The following is a 22,051-nucleotide window of genomic DNA, read 5'->3' as shown; positions in this document are numbered from 1 at the left end:
GATAAAGAAGTTATGGTAAATACACACAATGGAATACTACTCTGCCATAAAAAATAAAATAATGCCATTTGCAGCAACATGGATGGACCTGGAGATCGGCATTTTAAGAGAAGTAAGCCAGAAAGAGAAAAATACCACATGATAATCATTTATACCTGGAATCTTAAAAAAAAGTGACACAAATGAAATTATTTATAAAACAGAAACAGACTCACAGACATAGAAAACAAACTTATATGATTACCTGGGAGAGAGGAGGAGGGAAGGAATAAATTGGGAGTTCAAGATTTGCAGATACTAACTACTACATGTAAAATAGATAAACAAGTTTCTACTGTACAGCACAGGGAACTATGTTTAATATCTTGTAGTAACCTGTAATGAAAAAGAATATGAAAGGAGTATATGTTACATGTATGACTGAAACATTACGCTGTACACCAGAAATTGACACAACATTGAAAACTGACTGTACTTCAGTTAAGGGGAAAAAAACAAAACAAAACTCCATCTAGACTGTCAGGAGAGAATAAACAGCCAGGGTCAGGGATGACGTTGACTTTTTAGATGTCACCAGGTTGTCCCTTACCCGGGATTTGCTTCCTTCCTCGTGGTGTCATGTTTCCTGTGAACTAGGTTCAGTGAAACATCTTTAACGTTTAGATAGGAGGTGATGTTGTGACCTTTATCCTGCTTTAAAGCGGGAATCGTGTAACGTGAATCCCCACTGCTGTGCTGCGGGGCTTGAGTCCCGCAGGCTCCTTTGCGAAGGTGTGATTTCCTCTCTGCAGCTAGTAAGTGGTCCACTGGGAAGTACTTTGTACCAAGTAAATATCTTGTCCTCTGTTCGCCTTTTACTTAATGGTTTCAGCATCCACTGAGTGGGTTTCCAAAATGGTGATTTTCATGTTTTCCATGCTGTTAGAGACTTTTCTCTTTTTTCCCCTTTAATCTTTCTCTTACTAAGCATACTTTTCTATCAACCCAGATTCATAGGTTTTTGTTTGTTTTAATGTTTCATACCATTTTTAATTGTTTTAGTGCTCTTGGTACAATGTTATATATGAAACTTTTGAGCATCGGTTTTTAAAAGGTTAATTTTATTTCTAATGCTCTTTGTGTATTGAGATTCTCTAAAAAGCAATTCTGCAGTACAGAGTTACTGAGTAATGGTCTTCAGCAGGTCCCTGATTCCATTTTATGCCAGCCCTTGATAGTTTGAGCCTGATATTGTTGGTTTTCAAAAGTGATTTATTATTTTATTGAAGTATAGTTGATTTACACTATTAGTTTCAGGTGTACAACACAGTGATTAAATGTTTCTATAGATTTTACTCTGTTTAAAGTTATTACAAATGATGGTTATATTTCCCTGTGCCACACGATATATTGTGTTATTACTGAATTTAGTATACTATATAAGGTTTAATACTTACTTATATTTAATAATTTTAAATTAAAATAGTAAATAGTAGCCTAAGCAGAAGATAAAACCGAGCACTGAAATTAAATCACCCTTCTAGGTATCTGTTGTGCGTGTCCCATGTCAGTGTTTCCAGAAAGCCCTGGAAGAAGAAACGATCCACCGACGTTCCGTGCAGTTGCTTGTCTGGATCGGTCCCTTTTGGGTGTGGCGAGGCACAGGTGTGCTTATGTTGGGTGATTCTCACTGAGACCAACTGTTTTGGAGTCTTTCTTGACCTGCTTGAAAGCTTTTTGCCCTACACATGACCGCTCGTCGTGCAGGTACCCTGACAGCCGCCTTTGTCCAGCAGGTGTTGGCCGGGGTCAGCACAGACAGGGAGGGCTACGGCCGTGACGCCTGCTGAGTGCCGAGCTGACTGCCTTTTGAAGCTCTTGGAACCTTGTACCGGGAAGTGCTTAACGCGAGGCTGCAGGAGACTTTTTCTTCTCTTCTTTTCTTTTCCTGTAATTCTAGAAGAAAATATGAAAGAATTATGTGCTACTTTTAAGAACCAAGGATAGAATATGAGGAATAAAATCTGAGATTAGTAAACATATGAATAAACATTAATAAACTAAAACTACCTGTTAGTGCAAGCTGTGCAATCTTCTAGGTAATTTGTTTTAGGAAATGTGTGTGTGCGGCAGCAATTAGGAATTGCCCCGCCCCCAGTTTACCTAATGGGTTTGTTTCTCTTTATGAATGTGGAAGTTAATGTTTACCATCTCTTCCTGCATTACAGACACTCTTTAGCTCTACTTTGGTGACATTTCAAGAAAAAAGCCATTTAATTTGGAATTACTGAAAAGTTTATATAAGTCTTTCTAAAAATCTAAAATAGGCTGATGACTTTACACATTTAACTTGGTAAACTCTTAAACACTGTTGGTCAGTATGCCTAGAAATCTGAACAAAAGCTTTCTTCCAAAACTAATTTTGACTTTAGTCTAAGGTTAAATGTTTTACATTCATATGTAATCATCTTTTCTTTTCAGCTTAAAAAATAAATAAGCATTCACTTGAATGGAAGTAATTATTTTCTTTACATTTTCTTCAGCATTAATTTAAAAAATTTGCAGTTTGAGTGTATCAATAATCAGAGATAATTTTCCATATTAAGGGATGCATGTAATTTTTCTGAAGTTGGGAATAAATCATTCAAAAATGATATACCAATTTTTCAAAAAAGTTTAGTGTGGCACATCTTTAAATAGTACATCCTTACTGCTTCGATTTTTTTCTTTTTTTAAGACAAGCATGTAGTAGAGAGAATTACAGACATCTTTTGGGGATCATATGCTGGGTGGGAGAGCAAGATGTAACTTTTTATGTAATTTTTTTTCTCCTCTGATGCTGGCTTGCATAGAACCCTATTTTGGGCTACTTGCCTATGTGATAGTTGTTTTCTCAGATGCTTTAGATGTGACAATAGAAATGTACCGTATTCCCACACTGTTACAAATTTGGTTTTTTTTTTAAACAAGGAGCTTTTATACGTTATTTTTGCAACATTCAGTTCCCACTGCCAATGTTTAATATATGGTTTATGATAGAGGGAGTTTTGTTGTTTTTTAAACCGAGAGTTGACCAGCTAATTCATTCAGCAAACGATGTTTGGTCACTTCCTATGAAAAGTGCGATTTAGTTCTGACAGGTGAGTGGTAAATCAGTCAAAGTACCCTTGGCGTTGATTATATAGGATTTAGAGAGATAGATGTTGTGAAAATTAAATACACAGTTGATTATTTAATTAGAGTTGTAATAAGTACCACAAAGAGAAGAATACAGGGTTCCATGACATATGAGGGGTCCTGAAAAGGGCATATAATTATCTTGAACTTAGTTGCTTAATGTATAACTAATTCAAGGAGTATCTGATACATCCACATAGACAATTCTTTTTCCAATTTTGATTTTTTTAACTTAAAAATACACCTTTGCTTTTTACGATGTCACTCATACGTTCTTCAGACACTGAATGTCAGAATTCATTTTTGTTGTTGTTATTTTATTCAAGATATCAGCAAAAAAGATGATAAAGGGTTTTCTGATCATCTTTACCTTAGTAACTTTTACAACACCAGAGAAGCACACAGGATTGGAAAGCAGGTGGGACAGAGTCCACCTACTGAAAAAAGGAGTTCGGCCAGTTCCATTGCAGTGGGTTTGCTGGTCTCACAGAAGCATTAAGGGATTCAGTGGCAAAAGCGAACTTGATGTAAGTGTAGGGAAGTCATTCATTATTTATAGACTTTTAAATAAATGGTCCCTTGCTGACTTATCAGTCATCATAATTGTGGCAGTCGTTATTTGATAAAGCACAGTGTGTATTTTTCCAGTTTAGTAATTTGAATTTGAAAGAACATGACGTGAGATGTTTAGATTTTTTTTGTAGGTGCTTAGATTTTTAATATACCATTAATTCTTAGAACAGTATGTATTAAAACAATATATTAAGCTCTTAAAATATTATGTCAACCCTCATACAGATTAAATGTTAAGGGCATGGGCTCTGTGGTCCATATCCCCAGTTAACAGAACCGCCAGTCGCTGTTTGTTGAGCCGTCTCCTGGCTTACTTACTAGTAAAGTGCAGGGTCTCCACTGAGTGAGCTCGGAGCAATACTAAATTAATCCTGATAAGAATACTTTTTCTTCAGTAAGATGCATATCAGTGTAATTGAATGGGGCTGATTGCTATATACAAAAATTGATAATAGGATGAAATTGGCTTAGTGGAGTTAGATTCATTTTGAATAGTTTATGAAAGGATATCAATTCTCGTATAATTTTCATTAGCATTTGTACTAATAAACATGGAATTAAAACTTCCTCAGACTCTAACAGTAGGGTCAGAAAATACGCCCCTGGTCCATCCACATGGCAGAATCGTGAAAATGCCTTCTGTTACAACTTAGTATGCGATGTAACATGAAGTACAGGTGTACCTCAGGTTGCGGGTTTGTTTCCAGACCACTGCAGTAAAGCACGTATCAAAATAAAATGAGTCACACAAGTTTTGTGGCTTCCCAGTGCCTATTAAAGTTATGTTTACACTGTGCTATATAGCCTTTTATGTGTGCGTAGCACTGTCTAAGAAAAACAGTGTACATACCTTAGTTTCAAAATATTGCTAAAAATGCTAACCATCATCTTAGTCTTTTTCAAGTCACAATCTTTTTGCCTCTGGAGGGTCTTGCCTCAATGTTGATGGCTGCTGACTATTCAGGGTGGTAGCTGCGGAAGGTTGGCCGTTTCTTAAAATAAGACAAGGTGATGTTTACCAGATTGACTCTTCCTGTCATGAACCGCATCTCTGTAGCAAGCCACGCTGTTTGATGGCGTTTTGCCCGCAGCAGAGCGTCTTTCGCAGTTAGAGTCAGCACTCTCAAACCCTGCCACTGTTTTATCAGCTGTGTGTGTGTCCTGTTCTCAGTCCTTTGTTGTCATTTCAATAATCTTCACAGCATCTTCGTCAGGAGCAGATTCCATCTCAAGAAAACACTTTCCTTGCTCACGTGTAAGAAACAGCTCCTCCTTCATTCGAGTTTGACCATGAGGTGGCAGCAGTTCAGTCCCATCCTCAGGCTCCACGTCTGATTTCTGTGCTCTTGCTGTTTTCACCACATCTGCAGTTACGTCCCCCTCTGACGTCTTGAGCCCCCCTAGTCATCCGTGAGGGTTGGAATCAGCTTCTCCCAAACTCCTGTGACTATTGACTTTTTAACCTTTCCCCGTGAATCATGACTGTTCTTTAAGGCATCTGGAATGGTGAACCGTTTTCAGAAGGTTTTTAGTTTACTTATCATTAATCCATCTGAGGATCACTGTTTATGGCAGCTATAGCCTTATGAAATGTATTTCTTAAGTAGTAAGACTTGAAAGTCAGAATTACTCCTTGCCCCGCGGGCTGCGGAACGGATGCTGTGTGAGCAGACGCGAAAACAACGTTAATCTCATCGTCCAGCTCCATTAGCGCTCTTGGGGGATGAGGTGCGTTGTCAACGAGCGGTTTGAGTTTTGAAAGGAGCCTTTTTTCAGAGCGGTGGGTCTCAACAGTGGGCTTAAATACTCAGTAAACTGTCTTGTAGGCTGTCATCCAGGCTTTATTGTTCCATTTACAGAGCACAGGCGGAGCAGATTTCGTCTAAGTCCTAAGGGCCCTAGGATTTTCAGAATGATACATGAGCACTGGCTTCAACTTGAAGTCAGCAGCTATATTTAACCCTGACAAGAGGCTCAGCCCGCCCTTTGCAGCTTTGAAGCCAGGCGTTAACTTCTCTAGACGGCATCTTCTCAGCGATTTTAGTTTCCTTTGAGAACTCGTCCTTTGCACTCACAACTTGGCTGTTTGGTGCACGAGGCCCAGTTTTTGGCCTTTCTCGGCTTTCCGCACGCCTTCCTCTCTAGGCTTAATGACCTCTAGCTTTTGATTTAAAGTGAGAGACGTGCCGCTCTTCCTTGCACTTCATCCCTCCGAGGCCATTGTGGGTTATCATTTGGCCTAATTTCGGTAGTGTTGGGTCTCTGGGAATAGGAAGGTCCAGGGAAAAGGAGAGAGATGGGGGAACAGCTGGTGGGTGGAGCAGTCAGAACACACATATTTATTAATCAGGTTCACCTTACGTGGGCACAGTTCGTGGCACCTCAGAACAATTACAATAGTAACACCAAAGATCACTGATCACAGATCACCATAATGAATATTACAATAATGAAAAAATTGAATTATTGTGAGAATTGCCAAATGTGACACACTGACTCAAAATGAGCGAACGCCATTGGAAAAATGGTGCAGATACACTTCTCAATGCAGGATTACCACAAACCTTCAATTTGTAGAAAAAAATTTTGTATCTGTGAAGTGCAATAAAGCAAAGAGCAGTAAAAGGAGGCATGCCTCTAGCAAATAATACCCTTGTAAGTGCTGCGGCGGTGAGATGGGCGTGAGTGCAAGGCTGCTGCAGTGATCCAAAGAGAGAGAGAATGGCCGTGAAGACAGACGAGAGCAGGCAAACTCAAGAGGCGTCTGAAGGAGAAATCACTCAGACTTTGTGACTGATGGGGTGTGGGCTGAGGGCAGGCTTGACCTGGTCGGTTGTTAAACGGTGGGATCCTGAGTGTCATTGTGAACGCTTGAGGAGGACGAGGGGGAGCTGAGTTTTGACACGCTGAGTGTGAGGTGCGTGTAAGGCCAAACAGGTGGAGAAGACCGGCCGGAAGCTGTGAAGGTGGACCTGCCGCTTAATGGGAAGGTCAGAGCTGAGAAGGCAGACTTGCGAGTCTTCGCCCTCGGTGTGTCTGTGTGCCTGTTGCTGCCTGTCTACGTCTGCCTTTTGTCCCTGGAGTCCCGTTATTGTGTGTTGTCTTTCCTCCTCCTTCCCCTTCTTCCTGTTCTGTGGCTTCTTCCTCGGTGATCTCATTCATTGTCTGTTTAGGCAGTATCTGATACACGTAGACAGTACCTGGTGGTGGCTGTACAGGTAGACTGTATCACAGTGTGGATGAAGTCACACAGGGTGAATCCACAAAATAAGGAAGCTGAGGGAAAGACTGAGAGAAAACACACAGTAGTGAAACCCTGGGGCCTGCTGATTGATACACACAGACGTGTTACACGTGTAGACGCAACGTGCCTGTAATGAAGCCGTGGGACTCGGGGGACAGAGAGGAGAGGCCGTGAAACCACGGAAGAGTTAACACCTAGAAAGAGAACGGAGGAGAAACGTGTAAGAGCGGTCCTTTGCGTTAAAGTCCTAGACTGTCTGGTGAAGGCCGGAGCTGAGTAAGAGGACTTCCCGTTGAGCTTTTATATTGTTAATGGTTATTAATACTGGCAGTGACTGGAGCAGCTTCATCAAGGCATGGGGACTAAAGCTAGTTTGCAGTGGGTGAGGAACAAGTGGGTCGTATGAGAGGAGAAATGACATGTATAAACTGTAGAATTTATAATTTCTCCCTCAAACAATAGAGGACAATTAGAAGTCTTATAAACTTTATTGATAAAAATTTGTTCCCAGTATGAGTACAGTTTTCTTGTGCTTGGTTAGATCTGCTGGCTTATACCAGATCAGTGGTTGCACTCTCACATGGGCCATCTGGGTTTGATGTGTTCCTGGGTCTCTCCTGATAGAGTCTTGGTGAATAAGCCTGAACTGCAGTTGCTGGAGCTTTAGGTTAGGGGCAGAAACCTCTCGTGTTACTCGTAAGTTAACTGTGATCTAGTTAAACAAAATATGGCACCTGCATTTTAGACGTCGTCGTTCCAAAATTGTGCCTCCTCCCTGTATGATAAGGTAAGTGTTTGCATAGGTGATGTTTGTGTTGCAGGGGCAAGATTGTATTGAAATTTTGTTTTAATAGTATCTAAAAATTTCTAGGAGAAACAGTGTGTAGTATACTGAATTTAAAAGTCCTTACTTGCTTAATAAGTGAACTGTTCACTTTAAAAAATGGTATCTTTTGGGGTGACTGGGGCAAGGGAGTACCGTGTGTTTTAATTAAGCATTTCATAGTTTTTTAATAGAGTTTTGACTTGACATCTGCTTTGTTCCTAATGTATTGAAGAGTAAAAGGAATCCTTTTAATATCTTGCTCGTTCAGTAGGAGGTTATTCTCTCTGACTCTGTGTTGGAATTTTGAGTTCTCACTAATTCTTTACTGCATGAATTAAATGTGAAGTGATAGTTTTTTTTCGGAAATATTTTATAGTGGTAAATTAGTTATCTTTTTGCTTTTTTGAACAGCTTTGTATAGAAACTAGTTTTAAAAGGGACTTCTTAAGTAACTGCATTGGTATTCATATTATAAAGTAGAAAAAGAAAGGGGAAGTTCTCATGCTCCTGTGATTAATTTCTTTGCACAACGTCTGCCTTTTCCTTGCTTCCGACAGTCATTTTCACGCATATCTTTAAAGAGATCTACGATTCTAAGAGCAAATACGTTTCTGTTGCGCTGGGATTTAGGATGGCTCACATTCCTATGGATGCCGTGGTTTTGTTTCTGCTAGGTTAAAACAGAATTTTCAGTAAATATGCACTGGTTTTCTGTAGTCTGTAACTGCTGTCTAGTAGCAATATAATGTGAGCCACATGCATTTTAAAATGTCATATTAAAAAGAGTAGCTAATAATTAAATTCATAATTAATTAAAATTTTAATTTGTTGAAATGTTAATTTAACTCAGTGCACCTTTTTACTCCCAGATGTACATTAGTGGTTTAACTCAATGCATTTGAAATATTATTTCAACACACAATCTATAAAAATTAATGAGTTATTTTGTCTTTTTGTTTCATATCAAGCCTTCAAATTCCAGTGTGTATTTTATACTTACAGCCTATCTTAATTTGAACTAGCTGCATTTTATATGCTGGGTAGCCACATGCAACTGATGGCTGCACGGTTACACAGTGCAAATTGTTAGTTTCTGGATGGAAGGACCGAGAAAAGGAGATACTTATCTTCCGTGAACTGAATTTGATTAGTGTGATAACTAATTACGAACGCTCAGTAATATCATCATCTTTATAGATAGCAGACCTGGGCTTTCGTATTCATTCGAAAGTCAGTTGGAGGAGGCCGGCTGGAAGTGTTAGGGAGATAGAACCTTGACTGTCTGGTTGCCCTTAGTTGTTGTATCGTGTAACTGCACTTATTTTGATTGCATATACATGTTCATACTTCTGTGAAATTTCAGTGTGTGTCTGTAACTTGTAGCATAAATGCAGTTCCAACTACAGTGAAGATTTTGTGCTACAGCTGGAGAAGGAATTGGTCCAAGCCCGTCTGAGTGAAGCCGAGTCTCAGTGTGCACTGAAGGAAATGCAGGATAAAGTTCTCGATATAGAAAAGGTGAGAAAGCATAAACGCTGTCATTCCCAAATGAGAGGGGCCATGTAATAGATACCTGTTAGGTACTCACTGAGCAGTGAAATGGGACTTGGTGCTTTTGGACATTGGAAGCCTTACATACTGGTTTCTGAGAGGAAAGGGAAAAATTATGTCAGATTCCCACTTATCCTTTGTTGTTGCTGCACCACTCACAGCCCCATATTAGGGTGAAAATGGAGATCAGAGCCCTTTTAGAGGAAGACAACCAGGGTAATTTTGATACAAATAAGATTTAAATGTCAGAGAAGAGAAACTTAGTGGATAGAAATTAACCATTGTCTTCAAATGTTATAATACCTTCCTCTGCAAGAGGTGTAGGAATAGGCTAATATATAAACATTTCAGGGAAATTGCATCTAAGTGCACCTATCAAAGCTACAGAAAGCCGCCTCAGAATATACGGGAAGATCTTAGCTGGGGGTGTACTTATGGGAGCTAACTTACCTCTGCTCAAGGTTATTAAACTTTAAAGATTAGCTAAGTGTGGAAGGAGAAGTGCCTTTAGGTTACTTAATGAACCTCGGATTGAGAGATTGTGTTGCAGATCACAGAGCCACTGGGGCCTCGGGCTCCAGGCTGAGTTTGTTTCTTTCACCTCTAGGAGTATCCAGCCACTGAGTCAAAGGCTGGTGAACAGCAGACATGAAAGATAGCCTCGAGTTGTTCTTAGCCGTTTCTTAATGAAACAGAACAGAGTGTAACTGTGTCAGTAGTGGGATAATCTTTCCAGAACTCTGCTTGCTAGTTTTATATTCATTTTAGAAAATTTATTTTCCTATTTGTTGAGAAAAAAGCCAGAAAGAATGCTGTAAAAAAAAATAGCCTAAGAGAATATTTGGTCTCTAACTTAGGAGTGTTCTGAGTTGCATGGTTTAGGTAAGAATCTAGATCTTTGTTTTGAATATTTGGTGGAAAGAAATGCCCTTGGATCCACTTTAAAAGTTGCTTCTTAAGTAGCATTGCTGGTATTCATGTTATAGAGCAGAGAGGAAATTGGAAGGTTTCATGCTTCCTGTGGTTAATTTCTTCATACAGGATACTTTTTTATGCATATGCAGTTTATTTTGGTTTTCAGTGGAGAAAATATTTGAAGTCCAACATAAAAATGTGTAGCTGGCAAGAATAACTTTCTTCCATCATCCCTGTGGGCTGAAATCTTCATGAGATATTTTAGAGAGAAAATGTCATAGTCTCAGGACTTGAAATCTCCATAGTTCTTCGGTTCATTAAGGAGCTTTTACTAGGGCCCAGTTTAGGATCCTTTGGTCACTCCCCAGAGCAGTTTAATAGGGAAACCCTATATCCTAGGGTGGGGCTTTTAGTATACTAGGGGATTAATCTAAATCTTGTACCATTGAAACAAATATTTTTGATCGTCTTGGTGCTAATTTCTTGAGTACTGATATAAATAGGGACTAATGTACAGAGATTTTATACCTTCTTCCCAAAGTGACATGCTGAAAAAATACAAAACAGATTTTGAACTGTTCTCTTGCATAAATCTTTAAAATGTAAGTGATGTTTATGCTTTGTAGTCTTAATCAGAGGTTAGGATGTTTATTGCCATATTGTAGACATTTTTAATCCTGTTGTCCCGTACAGTGTTTTACTAAACAAGCAGAGTTAGACTTTCTGTGCCTTTAAAATTAAGTACAGTTACCCTCATACCTTCCTGATGGGAATGTAAAATGGTACAACTGCTTTGAAAAAGTTTGACAGTTCCTTAAAAGTTAAATGTAAAATTACCATCTGATCCATTACTTCTATTCTTTCATATATACCCAAGAGAATTAAAAACATACGTCCACATGAAAACTTTTACATAAATGTTCATATCACCATTATTTGTAATAACCCAAGGGTGGAAAAAACCCACATTCTATCAAGTGATGAACAGATAAATAAAATGTGATATAGCTGTACAATGGAATATTATTTGGCAATAAAAAGGATGAATCTTGAAAACATATTAAGTGAAAGAAGCTATTCATAAAAAACCACATATTATATGATTCCATTTATATGAAATGTTCAGAATAGTCATGTTCATAGAGACAGAAGGTACATTGGTGGTTGTCAGGGGCTGGGGGAGGGGAAATGTGGAGTGACTGCTAAAGGGTACAGGGTTTCTTTTGGGGATGATTAAAATGTTCTGAAATTAGTTTGCGATTATGGTTGCACAACCCTGTGAATACTCTTAAAAACCACTGACTGGTGTTCATTAAAAGGATAAGTTTTATGGTTTGTGAATTATATCTCAGTAAAATTGTATAAAATTAAATATAATTACATATGGGACAAAATAATTCTTATGTATTATGTATGCTGTATTTTATTCTTTAAATTAAAAATAAATCCCCAATTAAATGTTCCATTGCTTTAGAGAAACAACTCTTTTCCTGATGAAAACAACATTGCTAGGCTTCAGGAAGAACTCATTGCTGTGAAACTGAGAGAAGCAGAAGCTATTATGGGTTTGAAAGAACTTAGACAACAGGTCAGGGATTTGGAGGAACACTGGCAGGTATGTCAACATATATCGTGTGCTTTTTAAAAGAGGGTAAAATGTGAATATCCATTTTGTGTGAATTTGAAGTGGCTAATGACCAACACTAGGATTTGAATTTAAAAGTGGGAAAGACCCTGTCTAATGCACAAAACTCAGAGCATTTGTAAATTGAAAGTACCTTTAAGCTGCTTCTCCTTTTTGATTCTTATGATTTAAAAAAGATAAATTAGAGATCAAGCCATGTTTTTGTTGTATTGTTATACCATTGTGATCTATGGAAGTTTTTTAAAAGAATGATGAGAAAATATTCCTTTATATAGTACATATTTTTTCTTCTGTTGATGTTATATTCATGGGTCAGTTTAAAACATCAGAAGGGTGACACCAGTATAAATTTGAATATGGATTTGTTAACTTACTTTGAAAATTGGTTTTCTAAATGCTCAGTATCACTACTTATGAGAGAAATGCAAATCAAAACTACAATGAGGTATCCCCTCACACCAGTCAGAATGGCCATGATTCAGAAGTCCACAAACGATAAATGCTGGAGAGAATGTGGAGAAAAGGGAGCCCTCCTACACTGCTGGTGGGAATGTAGTTTGGTGCAGCCGTTATGGTAAACAGTATGGAGATTCCTGAAAAGACTAGAAATAGACTTACCATATGACCCAGCAGTGCCAGTCCTGGGCAAATATCCAGAAGGAACCTTAATTCAAAAAGATACATGCACCCAATGTTCATAGCAGCACTATTTACAATAGCTAAGACATGGAAACAGCCTACATGTCTATTAACAGATGACTGGATAAAGAAGTTGTGGTATATTTATACAATGGAATACTACTCAATCATAAAAAAGAATAAAATAATGCCATTTGCATCAATATATGGATGGATCTGGAGATTGTCATTCAAAGTGAAGTAAGCCAAAAGGAAAAAGAAAAATACCATATGATATCACTTATATGTGGAATCTAAAAAAATGACACAAATGAACTTATTTACAAAACAGAAACAAACTCACAGACATAGAAAGCAAAGTTATGGTTACCAGAGGGAAGGTAGTGGGAAGGGATAAATTGGCAGTCTGAGATTTGCAGATACTAACTGCTATGTATAAAATAGATAAACAACAAGTTTATACTGTATAGCACGGGGAAGTATATTCAATATCTTGTAGTAACTTATGGTGAAAAAGGCTATGAAAACGAATATACGTATTTTCATGTATGACTGAAGCAATGTGCTGTACACCAGAAATTGACACATTGTAAACTGACTGTACTTCAATTAAAAAAATATGTAAAAAAAAAAAAAAGAAAATTGGTTTTCTCACAAAGTAAAACAGCCATTTGGTTATATGCACCCAAATTTATTCACATACGAAGGAAACAGTTGACAAATAGCAAGAAAACAGAATCTATAAGACAGAAGAGAAATAGGAAAGGAAAAAAACTACACGTCATTTTAGAATGGTGATCTTGGTATGAATTTGGAGCGGGGACGCACCTAGCACAGACTGAAGTTAGTCCTTGCCGTGCCTTTTTCTTTCTTTCTTTTAACTTCTGGTATTGTTTCCTTAATTCACGAATGCCCCCATTTTCCCCTTTTCTTGGGATTTCATTAAAAATAATGTGAAAATCTGTCTTATAAAAAAAATTAGGGTGAAAATTGTATTCTTCACAACAATTAATCCACAGTATTAAAAAAAAAAAAAGAAAACTGAACTCTGACTTTCTATCCCAGATCTGCTGCTTACTGGCTGTGTGACTTTTCTGAAGTCACTTAATCATGATTTCCATTTTCTTACCCGTATAATGCAAAAATAGTTTCACTTTTAAGATTTTTGGGGATTACATAAAATGATGTATATAAAATGCTTAATAAGTACTGAGCCTGAAATAAAAGTTTAGTTAAGTTGACTCTTATTTTGATACTGGAAAAATACGTTTTGGTATTTTAGCGCCACTTAGCTCGTACTACTGGGAGGTGGAAAGACCCCCCTAAGAAAAATGCTGTGAATGAGTTACAAGATGAACTGATGACCATTCGACTTAGAGAAGCTGAAACACAGGCAGAAATAAGAGAAATGAAACAAAGGATGATGGAAATGGAAACACAGGTATGGTGGGAAAACTCAGTAGGTTTAAAAAATACTGTTAGCAAATCAAAACCTTGTGCACAGATTGTGTCGTCATTAGAAGAGAGCTAACAGGTGGATGTATGAAGTTGTCTAGACGGCAGTTTTCTAGCCTAAATAAAAAGGTCTAAAACTTGTTTTCTTTGATATCAGAGATTTGATGTCTTCTTTGACCCATTCAGCAAAGTGTAAGCAAGTCATAAAACTCTGTTTAACTTTGTTTCCTTGTTGCATAATCTTAAAAGGAATACTCATGTAGAGCAAAATTTCTCAGCCTCAATGCTGTTAGCATTTGGGACCAGCTGCTTCCTTATTGTGGGTGCCAGCCTGTGCTTGGTAGCATGTTCCGCAGCATCCCTGGCCTCTACTTAAAACCACATCCCCCTACCCTCTACTCAGCAGCACCACGCCCCCCACCACGTCGCGGTGACCAGAAGCACCCCACCCTCACAATCCAGATGTCCCGGGGTCGGGGGCAGAATTGCCCCTGGTTGAGAACCACTGATGTAGAATAGAGTGTGAATGGTGCTCCCTGAAGTTGTGTGATGTGGTGACTGAGCAGTTAATTCCAATATTACACTTAATCTCAAGTCTGCCCTTTCTCTAACAAATCCTGTCTCAGATACACTTAAGATCTGGGGAGTCCTTTCTGTGGAGTCCATTTGCATTATAAAGTTTCATCTGTACACTTGGTTTTTATGCGGCACATCTGTGTGGCCTATGTTCTACATTCTATGTAATGTTACTTGGTTTTCAGGATCCTTAGTCAGTCAGCAGGGGGCATAGTTATGTCACATTTCATTCTGCACAGTCAGGCACAAAGTGGTCATCCCACCGCGAACGTGACGACACGGATATGTAAGTTCTTTAGGATAAATACATCCTGTTTTACACTGTAAGAAGTTATTTTCTTGTATTTTCCATTGTAATTAACAGTAACAGCAAGACTTTGGAAAGTAGAAATCCAGCTTTATAATGGGAAGTTTTATTTTTATAATCAGATTTTGTGTCAGTATAGATATTAAAGACACAAGCACCGCTTTTAAGCCATTGGTCAGGATTTATTTCGGAGTAGCTGCAGCTCAATGAATCAAACTCAACAAATGTGGTTTTGAGAACTTGTGAATACAGAGCACTGTGCAGCCAGCAGAGAACTTAACACTTGAGAATCAAGCATGCAAAGCTGTATGTAATACAGCGCACTGTATGAGGGGGCAGAAATTAACCAGATTTATCGCAGTAAACATTTCGCAGTAGATGCAAGTCATTATGCTGTACACCTTAGACGTACACAGAGCTGTATGTTAATTATATCTTAATAAAACTGGAAGACATATATAATTCAGCAATCTGTAATTAGAGGATGTTGATAGAAATTGCTGTGGATAGTAGGATGGGACAGTTAATACCGAACAGGTGGTTTGAGGAAAGGCTTCCTAAGGAATTTGTATTTTGCACTGTGCGTAACTGTGCACATTAATGAATATGATTTTGGATGGATTTTGTTGGAAGAGAAATGGGTTTCTAAATGTCAGTGCACGAGCTGGTGATGATGCATGAAATTTTCTCATAGCAAAATGAGAAAAATAAATAAAAACAGTGTGGTGAAGTATTAATGGTGTATTAGTCATTTAAAGAGTGTTGTGTCAAGCACCCATGTATCCAGCATTCAGATTAAGAGGTTTGTCCCTGTTGATACAAGGTAGGTCCAGCTCCTTCATTTGATGACTTTTAGAAAGGCCCACATGGTGAGTATACCTTGCTTACTGAGGCCCTCTCTCCTTTGTTCTGAGTTTTCATCTTACAAACAGTGCTGCGGCTCTGATCGTTCTTGCAGGTCTCCTCGTGCACACCTCTCAGCGTTTCTTCAGTACAGGAGTTACACCTTTTTCACGTGTGCCGTGAGCCCCTTTGGCAGTCTGAAACCCATGGACCCCTTCTCAAAATAGTGGTTTTTAACAACATAAAATAAAGCACATAGGACAGCAAAGAAACCAGTTATACTGAGGGGCAGTTACCAGAATATTAAAGGACAAGTTTGTGATACAGAATGCAGACACGGAGACGTGCACAACCCATTTCCATTGCAGGATTCGAGTGTTTAATAGTTTAGATTTTTTTGTACATAAGTTAGCGTGTACTGTAATTCTCCTTTTGAGAGACACTCTTCTCTGGTTTGGGTACCAAGGTTTTAATATTGTGGTTTTGGTACCAGGGTTATTACTAAGTCAGCTTGGTGAATGCATTGGGTTGTATCTTATCTTTTTCTGTTCTCAGAAGTTTTATGTAAGATTGGAGTTACCCATGACCTAAGTATTTGCTGGAATTCATTCCTTTAAGCAGGATTGTCTTTCTGTTTTGTTACATGGGAATAGTAACTATTGATCCTAGTTGTTGAAGAGTTACAGGTCTTCTCAGGTTTTCTGTTTCTTTTTGAGTCTGGTTTGGTAAGACGTAGCTAACTTCTGTAAGACTTTTCAAGAAAGAAAGAAGGCACCAATACACACTATTAGGAATGAAAAAGGGGACATAAATATAGACCCAGTGAAAGTATTTTTTAAAAATACTCTCTGAACAACTTGAAATTTGAGTATTTTGGTGAAATGGACAGTCTCCTGGAGAAGTAGGGTGTGACCTGATGTGATTTTTGCTTGTTTTTTTCTTGAGCTTCTTGAACCTATGGATCTGTGACTGCCATGAAACTTGGAAAATTCTTGGTTGTCATTTTGTCCCACACTTCTTTCCCCACGCTCTCTTCTCCATCTGGGATTCCAGTCACACTTACGTTAGATTGTTTGATGTTGTCCAGCAGTTCTTGGAGCCTCTGTTCTTGTCTCTCCCATTGTTTTTTCTCTTTGTATTTCAGTTTCTAGTGACTGAAATATTTCTCTTGACTTCTCATTAAGTTCACTGATTCTTCCCTTCACTCTGTGCGTTGTCTGATTAGCCACTGAAGGCCTTCTTTGCCTCTGTTACTGTGTTTTTTTACTTCTAGCATTTCTGCTTAATTCTTACAGTTTTTATTCCTCTGCTGATGTTATCTGTCTGACCTTGCGTGTTTTCACCTTTCCTTGGAGCCCTTCGCATATTAATCACAGTTACTTTAAATTCCCTGTCAGGTTCAGTACCTGGGTCTTACATGAGGCTGGGTGTGTTGATTGCTTTGTCTCTTGGAAGTATTTTGTTTTTTACCGTTTTCTAAGCTTTGCAATTTTTTTTTGTTGAAAACTAGATATGTATCTCGTGTGGGACAGTGGACTAAGGTAGACGGTTTTTATGCCTGGCAGTGGGCACAGCCTTCCTTCCACTGGGCCTTTAGTATGGGAGACCTGCGTTAATCTAGTCAGGAGGGCCGGCTGGTTTGAGGTCTGCTGTTTCTGCGGTTGCCCTCTTTGCACCACGGGCTCTGAACTCCCGTAGCGATCTTACCTTTAGACTGGAGGCTGGTTTGCCGAAGGGCTTTCTCAGTATCATTAGGTCTTCCCTTTGCCCGTCATTCAGAGACGGTCGGGCCCCAGCAGTATTCCACTGTCACCTGTCATAGGGAATCGGAAGGGCAGAAGTATATGAAGCTTTGTTACATGTATTATTTGATTTAATTCTAAAGACAACCAAATGAGAAATAGATAATATTTATATACATTTTTCAAATGAGGAAACAGGAACTTAGAGATATTGACTGGATTGCTTAATCACCAAATAACAAGCCAGAATTCAAAACCAGTCCATATGCCTTGAAAACAGACTGTGCTGTACATTATAGGAATGTAGAAGTTCGCACGATGGATTTTGTAACGTCACAGGGTGTCTAGTCCAGTAAATGGTTATGACACCTTTTGACCAGTCTGTCCTTTCTTTTGGGAACTAGAAAAAAGGAGTTAAATTAATCATGTTCCTATATCTATTTTATACCACATTGCCTGTTTCAGAAATTAATACCCTCAAGTTCTGTACAAACACCCTTCTAGTTGGTAGATATTTACTTTATGAATCATAAATGGAGCTTTATTGAGAGTTTCTAATATGAACCGTATGTATTCTTTTGGGTGACTTCATTTTTAAGGCAGTTTTTAAATTTTTTTTAAAGTATTTAACTGTTTGTTGAATAAAATAGACCTGTAACTAATAATAACAATAAAAAATATTGTTGAGGCATAAAATGCATAGGTAGAAATTTGTAAGTTTTTTCAGGCCTTCTGTCTCCATTCTGAGTATTTCTATTTTTAATTATTAGAACCAGATCAACAGTAATCATCTTCGACGAGCAGAGCAAGAGGTAAACAACCTACAGGAGAAAGTGCAGTGTCTTTCTGCGCAGAACAAAGGGCTGCTAACCCAATTAAGTGAAGCAAAGCGCAAACAAGCAGAGATTGAGTGCAAGGTAAATACATGTCAACGAGCAAGTTTGTGTTTTTTGTCAATATAATAATGCCTTTTTTCATTTTTGTCTCATCACTGAGTACCTTGTTATAAAGCCAAAACAAGTGAGTCTTATTTCCTGTTTTTCCTGAACTTAGTTTGGCAGTTGCTTTTGGACCAGATTTCTTGTTCTGGGTAGATTTCAGTCAGGAAACGTACATTTTCAACCACTTGGGTAAATGCCAGTGCACAAATTAAGTCAACCAAGTAATTGAAAATTGATTATCTCTTTTGACCTGTAGCCCTTCACGCCGAATCTTTTAATGTCTCAACCAGAAAGAGAGGCCGAGGCAGCTCTGCTTTGATGGGCACCTTATTCTGGGCTGTCAACATTTGCATGTTTTCCGCATAGAGTAGAGAGCGAAAGAGGTGCGTGTACCAGCGGGTTTGGAAAATTGTGTACCTTCCACATTATTATTTCAATCACTTGTTCTGTTTGGGGGGGAAATGTTTGGATTCATAAAGCATGGAGAAGTTTTTGAATGCAAGCACAATTTTTCCTTAAATGAGTTTACAGTATAGCAGCGGTGAGAGAGAAGAGGGAAACGGGAAGTGGGCTGGACGGGGAGAGGGTCTGTGTGTGAGAAATCACTAAGGAGACGACTGTGAACACTGGAACGGGTTACTAAGGACGAGTTACGGGATTTTAAAAACAAGCCGCACAGCCGTCTTTCCATGGTAAGAGAGTAGGAATGATGCCCGTTAGGGATTCCAGCCTAATTATTCTATGATAAGAAACAAGACTTTCAGTGGTACATATAAAGCTGTAATTCCATCAACGTGTTCTGGTGTCACTAAAAACCAGGAGTGAAGCTTGAGTGGTTTATCAGTGTCACTGAAATCCAGAGATGAAATTACATCCTAATAAATATGCATGGCTGTTACAGTTTGCACTGACAGAAATCTGTAGGCAGTGCTGAAATTTGCACTAACGTAAGAGTCAGTCCCTCTTGAAGGATGTGACTAGACTAGTTTAAAAATAAAACGATGTTACGTGAGGTTATGTCCGTCTGACTCACACTGGTACCTGGTGAGTTTTCATGACGCATTAGTGTCCGTGCTGACATTTTTAATAAAGAACTAAATTTTAGTCTTTTTTTATTATTGGTATATGTTTTCCTTAAACATATTGATTTAATATTACTCCTCAAGTGCCTCAGCACCTTTTAGTCAAACTATTCTTTGGAGATAAATATTTGGTGATTTTGCTGATGAAAATAATTGTTGTCTTTGAATTTATGTAAGTAATGGGCTCAGATTCAGAAAGGTAAGAGCTGATAGGAGATTTTATTTAATTAAAAGATTTTCATTAATGCCTCTGTGAGGTGTGTTCCATACGCTGACTCTGGTATCTTCCCCGTGTTTAAGCTGCATGTTGATTTAGTCAGTCTTCTATGATGCCTTTTGCAGATTCAAAAGTGACCAGTGCTGTTACCTTAGCATCTAGGACATTCTGGTTAAATATATGTGTTTTACCTTGTTATGTGGAAACAAATGAGGAACGAACGTAATTTTTCAAGGGAGTCAGTCATTCAGTTTTATAAACCTGATTCATTTTCATTTGGTTTTATATGATTCTAGCTTATGACTTGTTGATGAGTAATTATTAAAGCTCGTGCTGTTTTTCATTTATGCATGTGTTTAGTATCAGTGTTACTTTCCCTCTGTAACTGAATTCGAATGTTCCCACTTACCCGTGAAATAGGGCAAGTCTGAGATTCCCTGTAGGAACATCCAGGACACTCTGAAACCTGAACGTTTTTTCATAAATTTCACACAGATTCGTCTGGAGGCATAACCTATTTTGAACTGATACGTAGTCATTTGTCATTTTCATTTACCCCGCTTGGGGTGGCTGTTCGCACGTCAGGGCTTGACCCTGCGTCGTGGTGGGCGCTGCCTCAGATCCCACCGGGTGGCACTGATGCAGCTCATGCCCCTTTTCAGGCAGATACTAGCAGCTGAAGTGTATAGTTTTTCTTCTCACTTTCTTACACGAAAGTTAGCAGACGATATTTTGCTTTTTTCCTTTTTGGGTCAGTGTGTTTTGTGGAGCTTTCAGTATCAGTGCGTGAATACTCTTACTGCCTCCCCTTGTGTGGAGGGGACCGCAGTGTGCTCGGCTGGGCCCTCGCTGCTGGGCGCGTGGGTCACTCCCAGTGTTCTGCTACTGCAGACAGGGTTCATGTGGAGTTTCAGATACATAGAGGTGCATCTGCACATTCCTGTAGGGTAAGTTGCTCTAGATTTGATTGTTTGGTCAATGGGTAAAAAATCTTTTCATAGATTATGTCAAAATACCCCCCCTTAGGGTTGTACTGTTTTCTGCTTTGACCAGCAGCGTGTAATAGTGCTTGTTTCTTCATCGTGCTACTCACGTGTAGTGTAGCCAAATCTTTTCATTTTAAGTAGATATAATTTACATGTTGATTCTCAAATAGGGATGGGAGGAGGTGAGATTATGAGACTTTAAAGAACAATGCCATCCGTCTACTTACACGTTTGTCAGATATTTGGGTGTCTTCTCTTTGTCGGTTACTCCTGTAGGCGTTGGGGATACAGTAATGGAGAAGTTGGATATAATGTTTAGTGAGACAATATGTAAAAAATAGAAAAGGTCATTGCTAATGATACGCTACAGTGTGGGAGGTAGGGAGAAGGGGAATGAAGACCAAGAGCCAGGAGAGGGTATCAGAGCTGGGACCTGAAGAATGAGAAGGAGCCAGCCACCCGGAGAGTCGGGGGAAGGTCTTTGCCTGAAGAGAGTCAAGAGTTCAAGACTCAAAGGCAGGAAAGGACTTGGTTGCTGAGTCTTGCATGTCACGTAGAGCTGAGTGAGCTGAAGCCAGGGAGGTGAGCCAGGACTCCTCTACTCAGCATACGGATTTTTATAGGCCACGCTAACAAGTTTGGGTTTTACCCTAAGTACTGTGGGAGGCCGCTGAAAGGTCTTAAGTAGGAAAGAAACATATAGTTTTTGATTTGCTGTATTTGCTTCAGATTTTTTTACTTTTGAAATAATTTTATGTTTATCATAAAGTGGCAAAGATAGTACAGAGAGTTCCCATATACCCTTTAATCAGCCGCTCCTAATTTTAACATAACCACGATACACTTATCAATACTAAGGAGTGAACATTGGTGCAATGTTACTACTAAGCTACAGACTTTATTCAGATTTCCGCATCACATCTCATTCTCCTTTGATCTGGGACAGTTTCCGAGTTTTCTTTCATTACTGTGACTGTTGAAGAATACTAGTCAGGGATTTTGTAGCAGTTCCTCAATTTGGTGTCGTCTGATGTCCTCTCATGATTAGACCAAGGTTCTGTGCTTTAGGAGAGAACACGAGATGAGGCGTCCTTCTCAGCGCATCGTGTCGAGGGGATGCTGTGTTCACAGACCTCAGGTCTGGTGCCGTTAACTTTGGTCGTTTGACTAAGGTCTTGTCTGACGGCTTTCTCCACTACAAAGCTTTTTTCCCCTCATATTCTGTTCCTCGCAAGCAAGTCACTAAGTTCAGCCAGTGGCCCAAGTCGGGGAAGAGACATTAGGCTACAGCTCCTGAAAGAAAGAGTAGCAAGGAGTTTGTGGCCGGGTAAGGCCACCACAATAATTAATATG

At 38.9% G+C, this 22,051-nt stretch overlaps 1 protein-coding gene across 6 annotated transcripts in view; it reads left to right on the top strand.

Moving 5' to 3' along the window:
* Positions 1-22,051, top strand: part of EVI5 (ecotropic viral integration site 5) — a 166,939-nt gene that overhangs the window by 82,489 nt on the left and 62,399 nt on the right. For all 6 annotated transcript variants that reach the window (XM_031457600.2, XM_031457599.2, XM_064488716.1 and 3 more), the window contains 4 exons: positions 9,183-9,317; positions 11,740-11,880; positions 13,832-13,990; positions 18,243-18,389. In XM_031457600.2, the coding sequence (XP_031313460.1) occupies positions 9,183-9,317; positions 11,740-11,880; positions 13,832-13,990; positions 18,243-18,389 (582 nt within the window). The remainder of the gene's footprint in view (positions 1-9,182; positions 9,318-11,739; positions 11,881-13,831; positions 13,991-18,242; positions 18,390-22,051) is intronic.

This window comes from Camelus dromedarius, chromosome 9 (genome assembly GCF_036321535.1).
Source record: "Camelus dromedarius isolate mCamDro1 chromosome 9, mCamDro1.pat, whole genome shotgun sequence".
Classification (NCBI taxonomy): Eukaryota; Metazoa; Chordata; class Mammalia; order Artiodactyla; family Camelidae; genus Camelus; species Camelus dromedarius.
The sequence above is the reverse complement of the archived record's forward strand: the minus strand, read 5'-3'. Positions and strand labels throughout refer to the sequence as shown.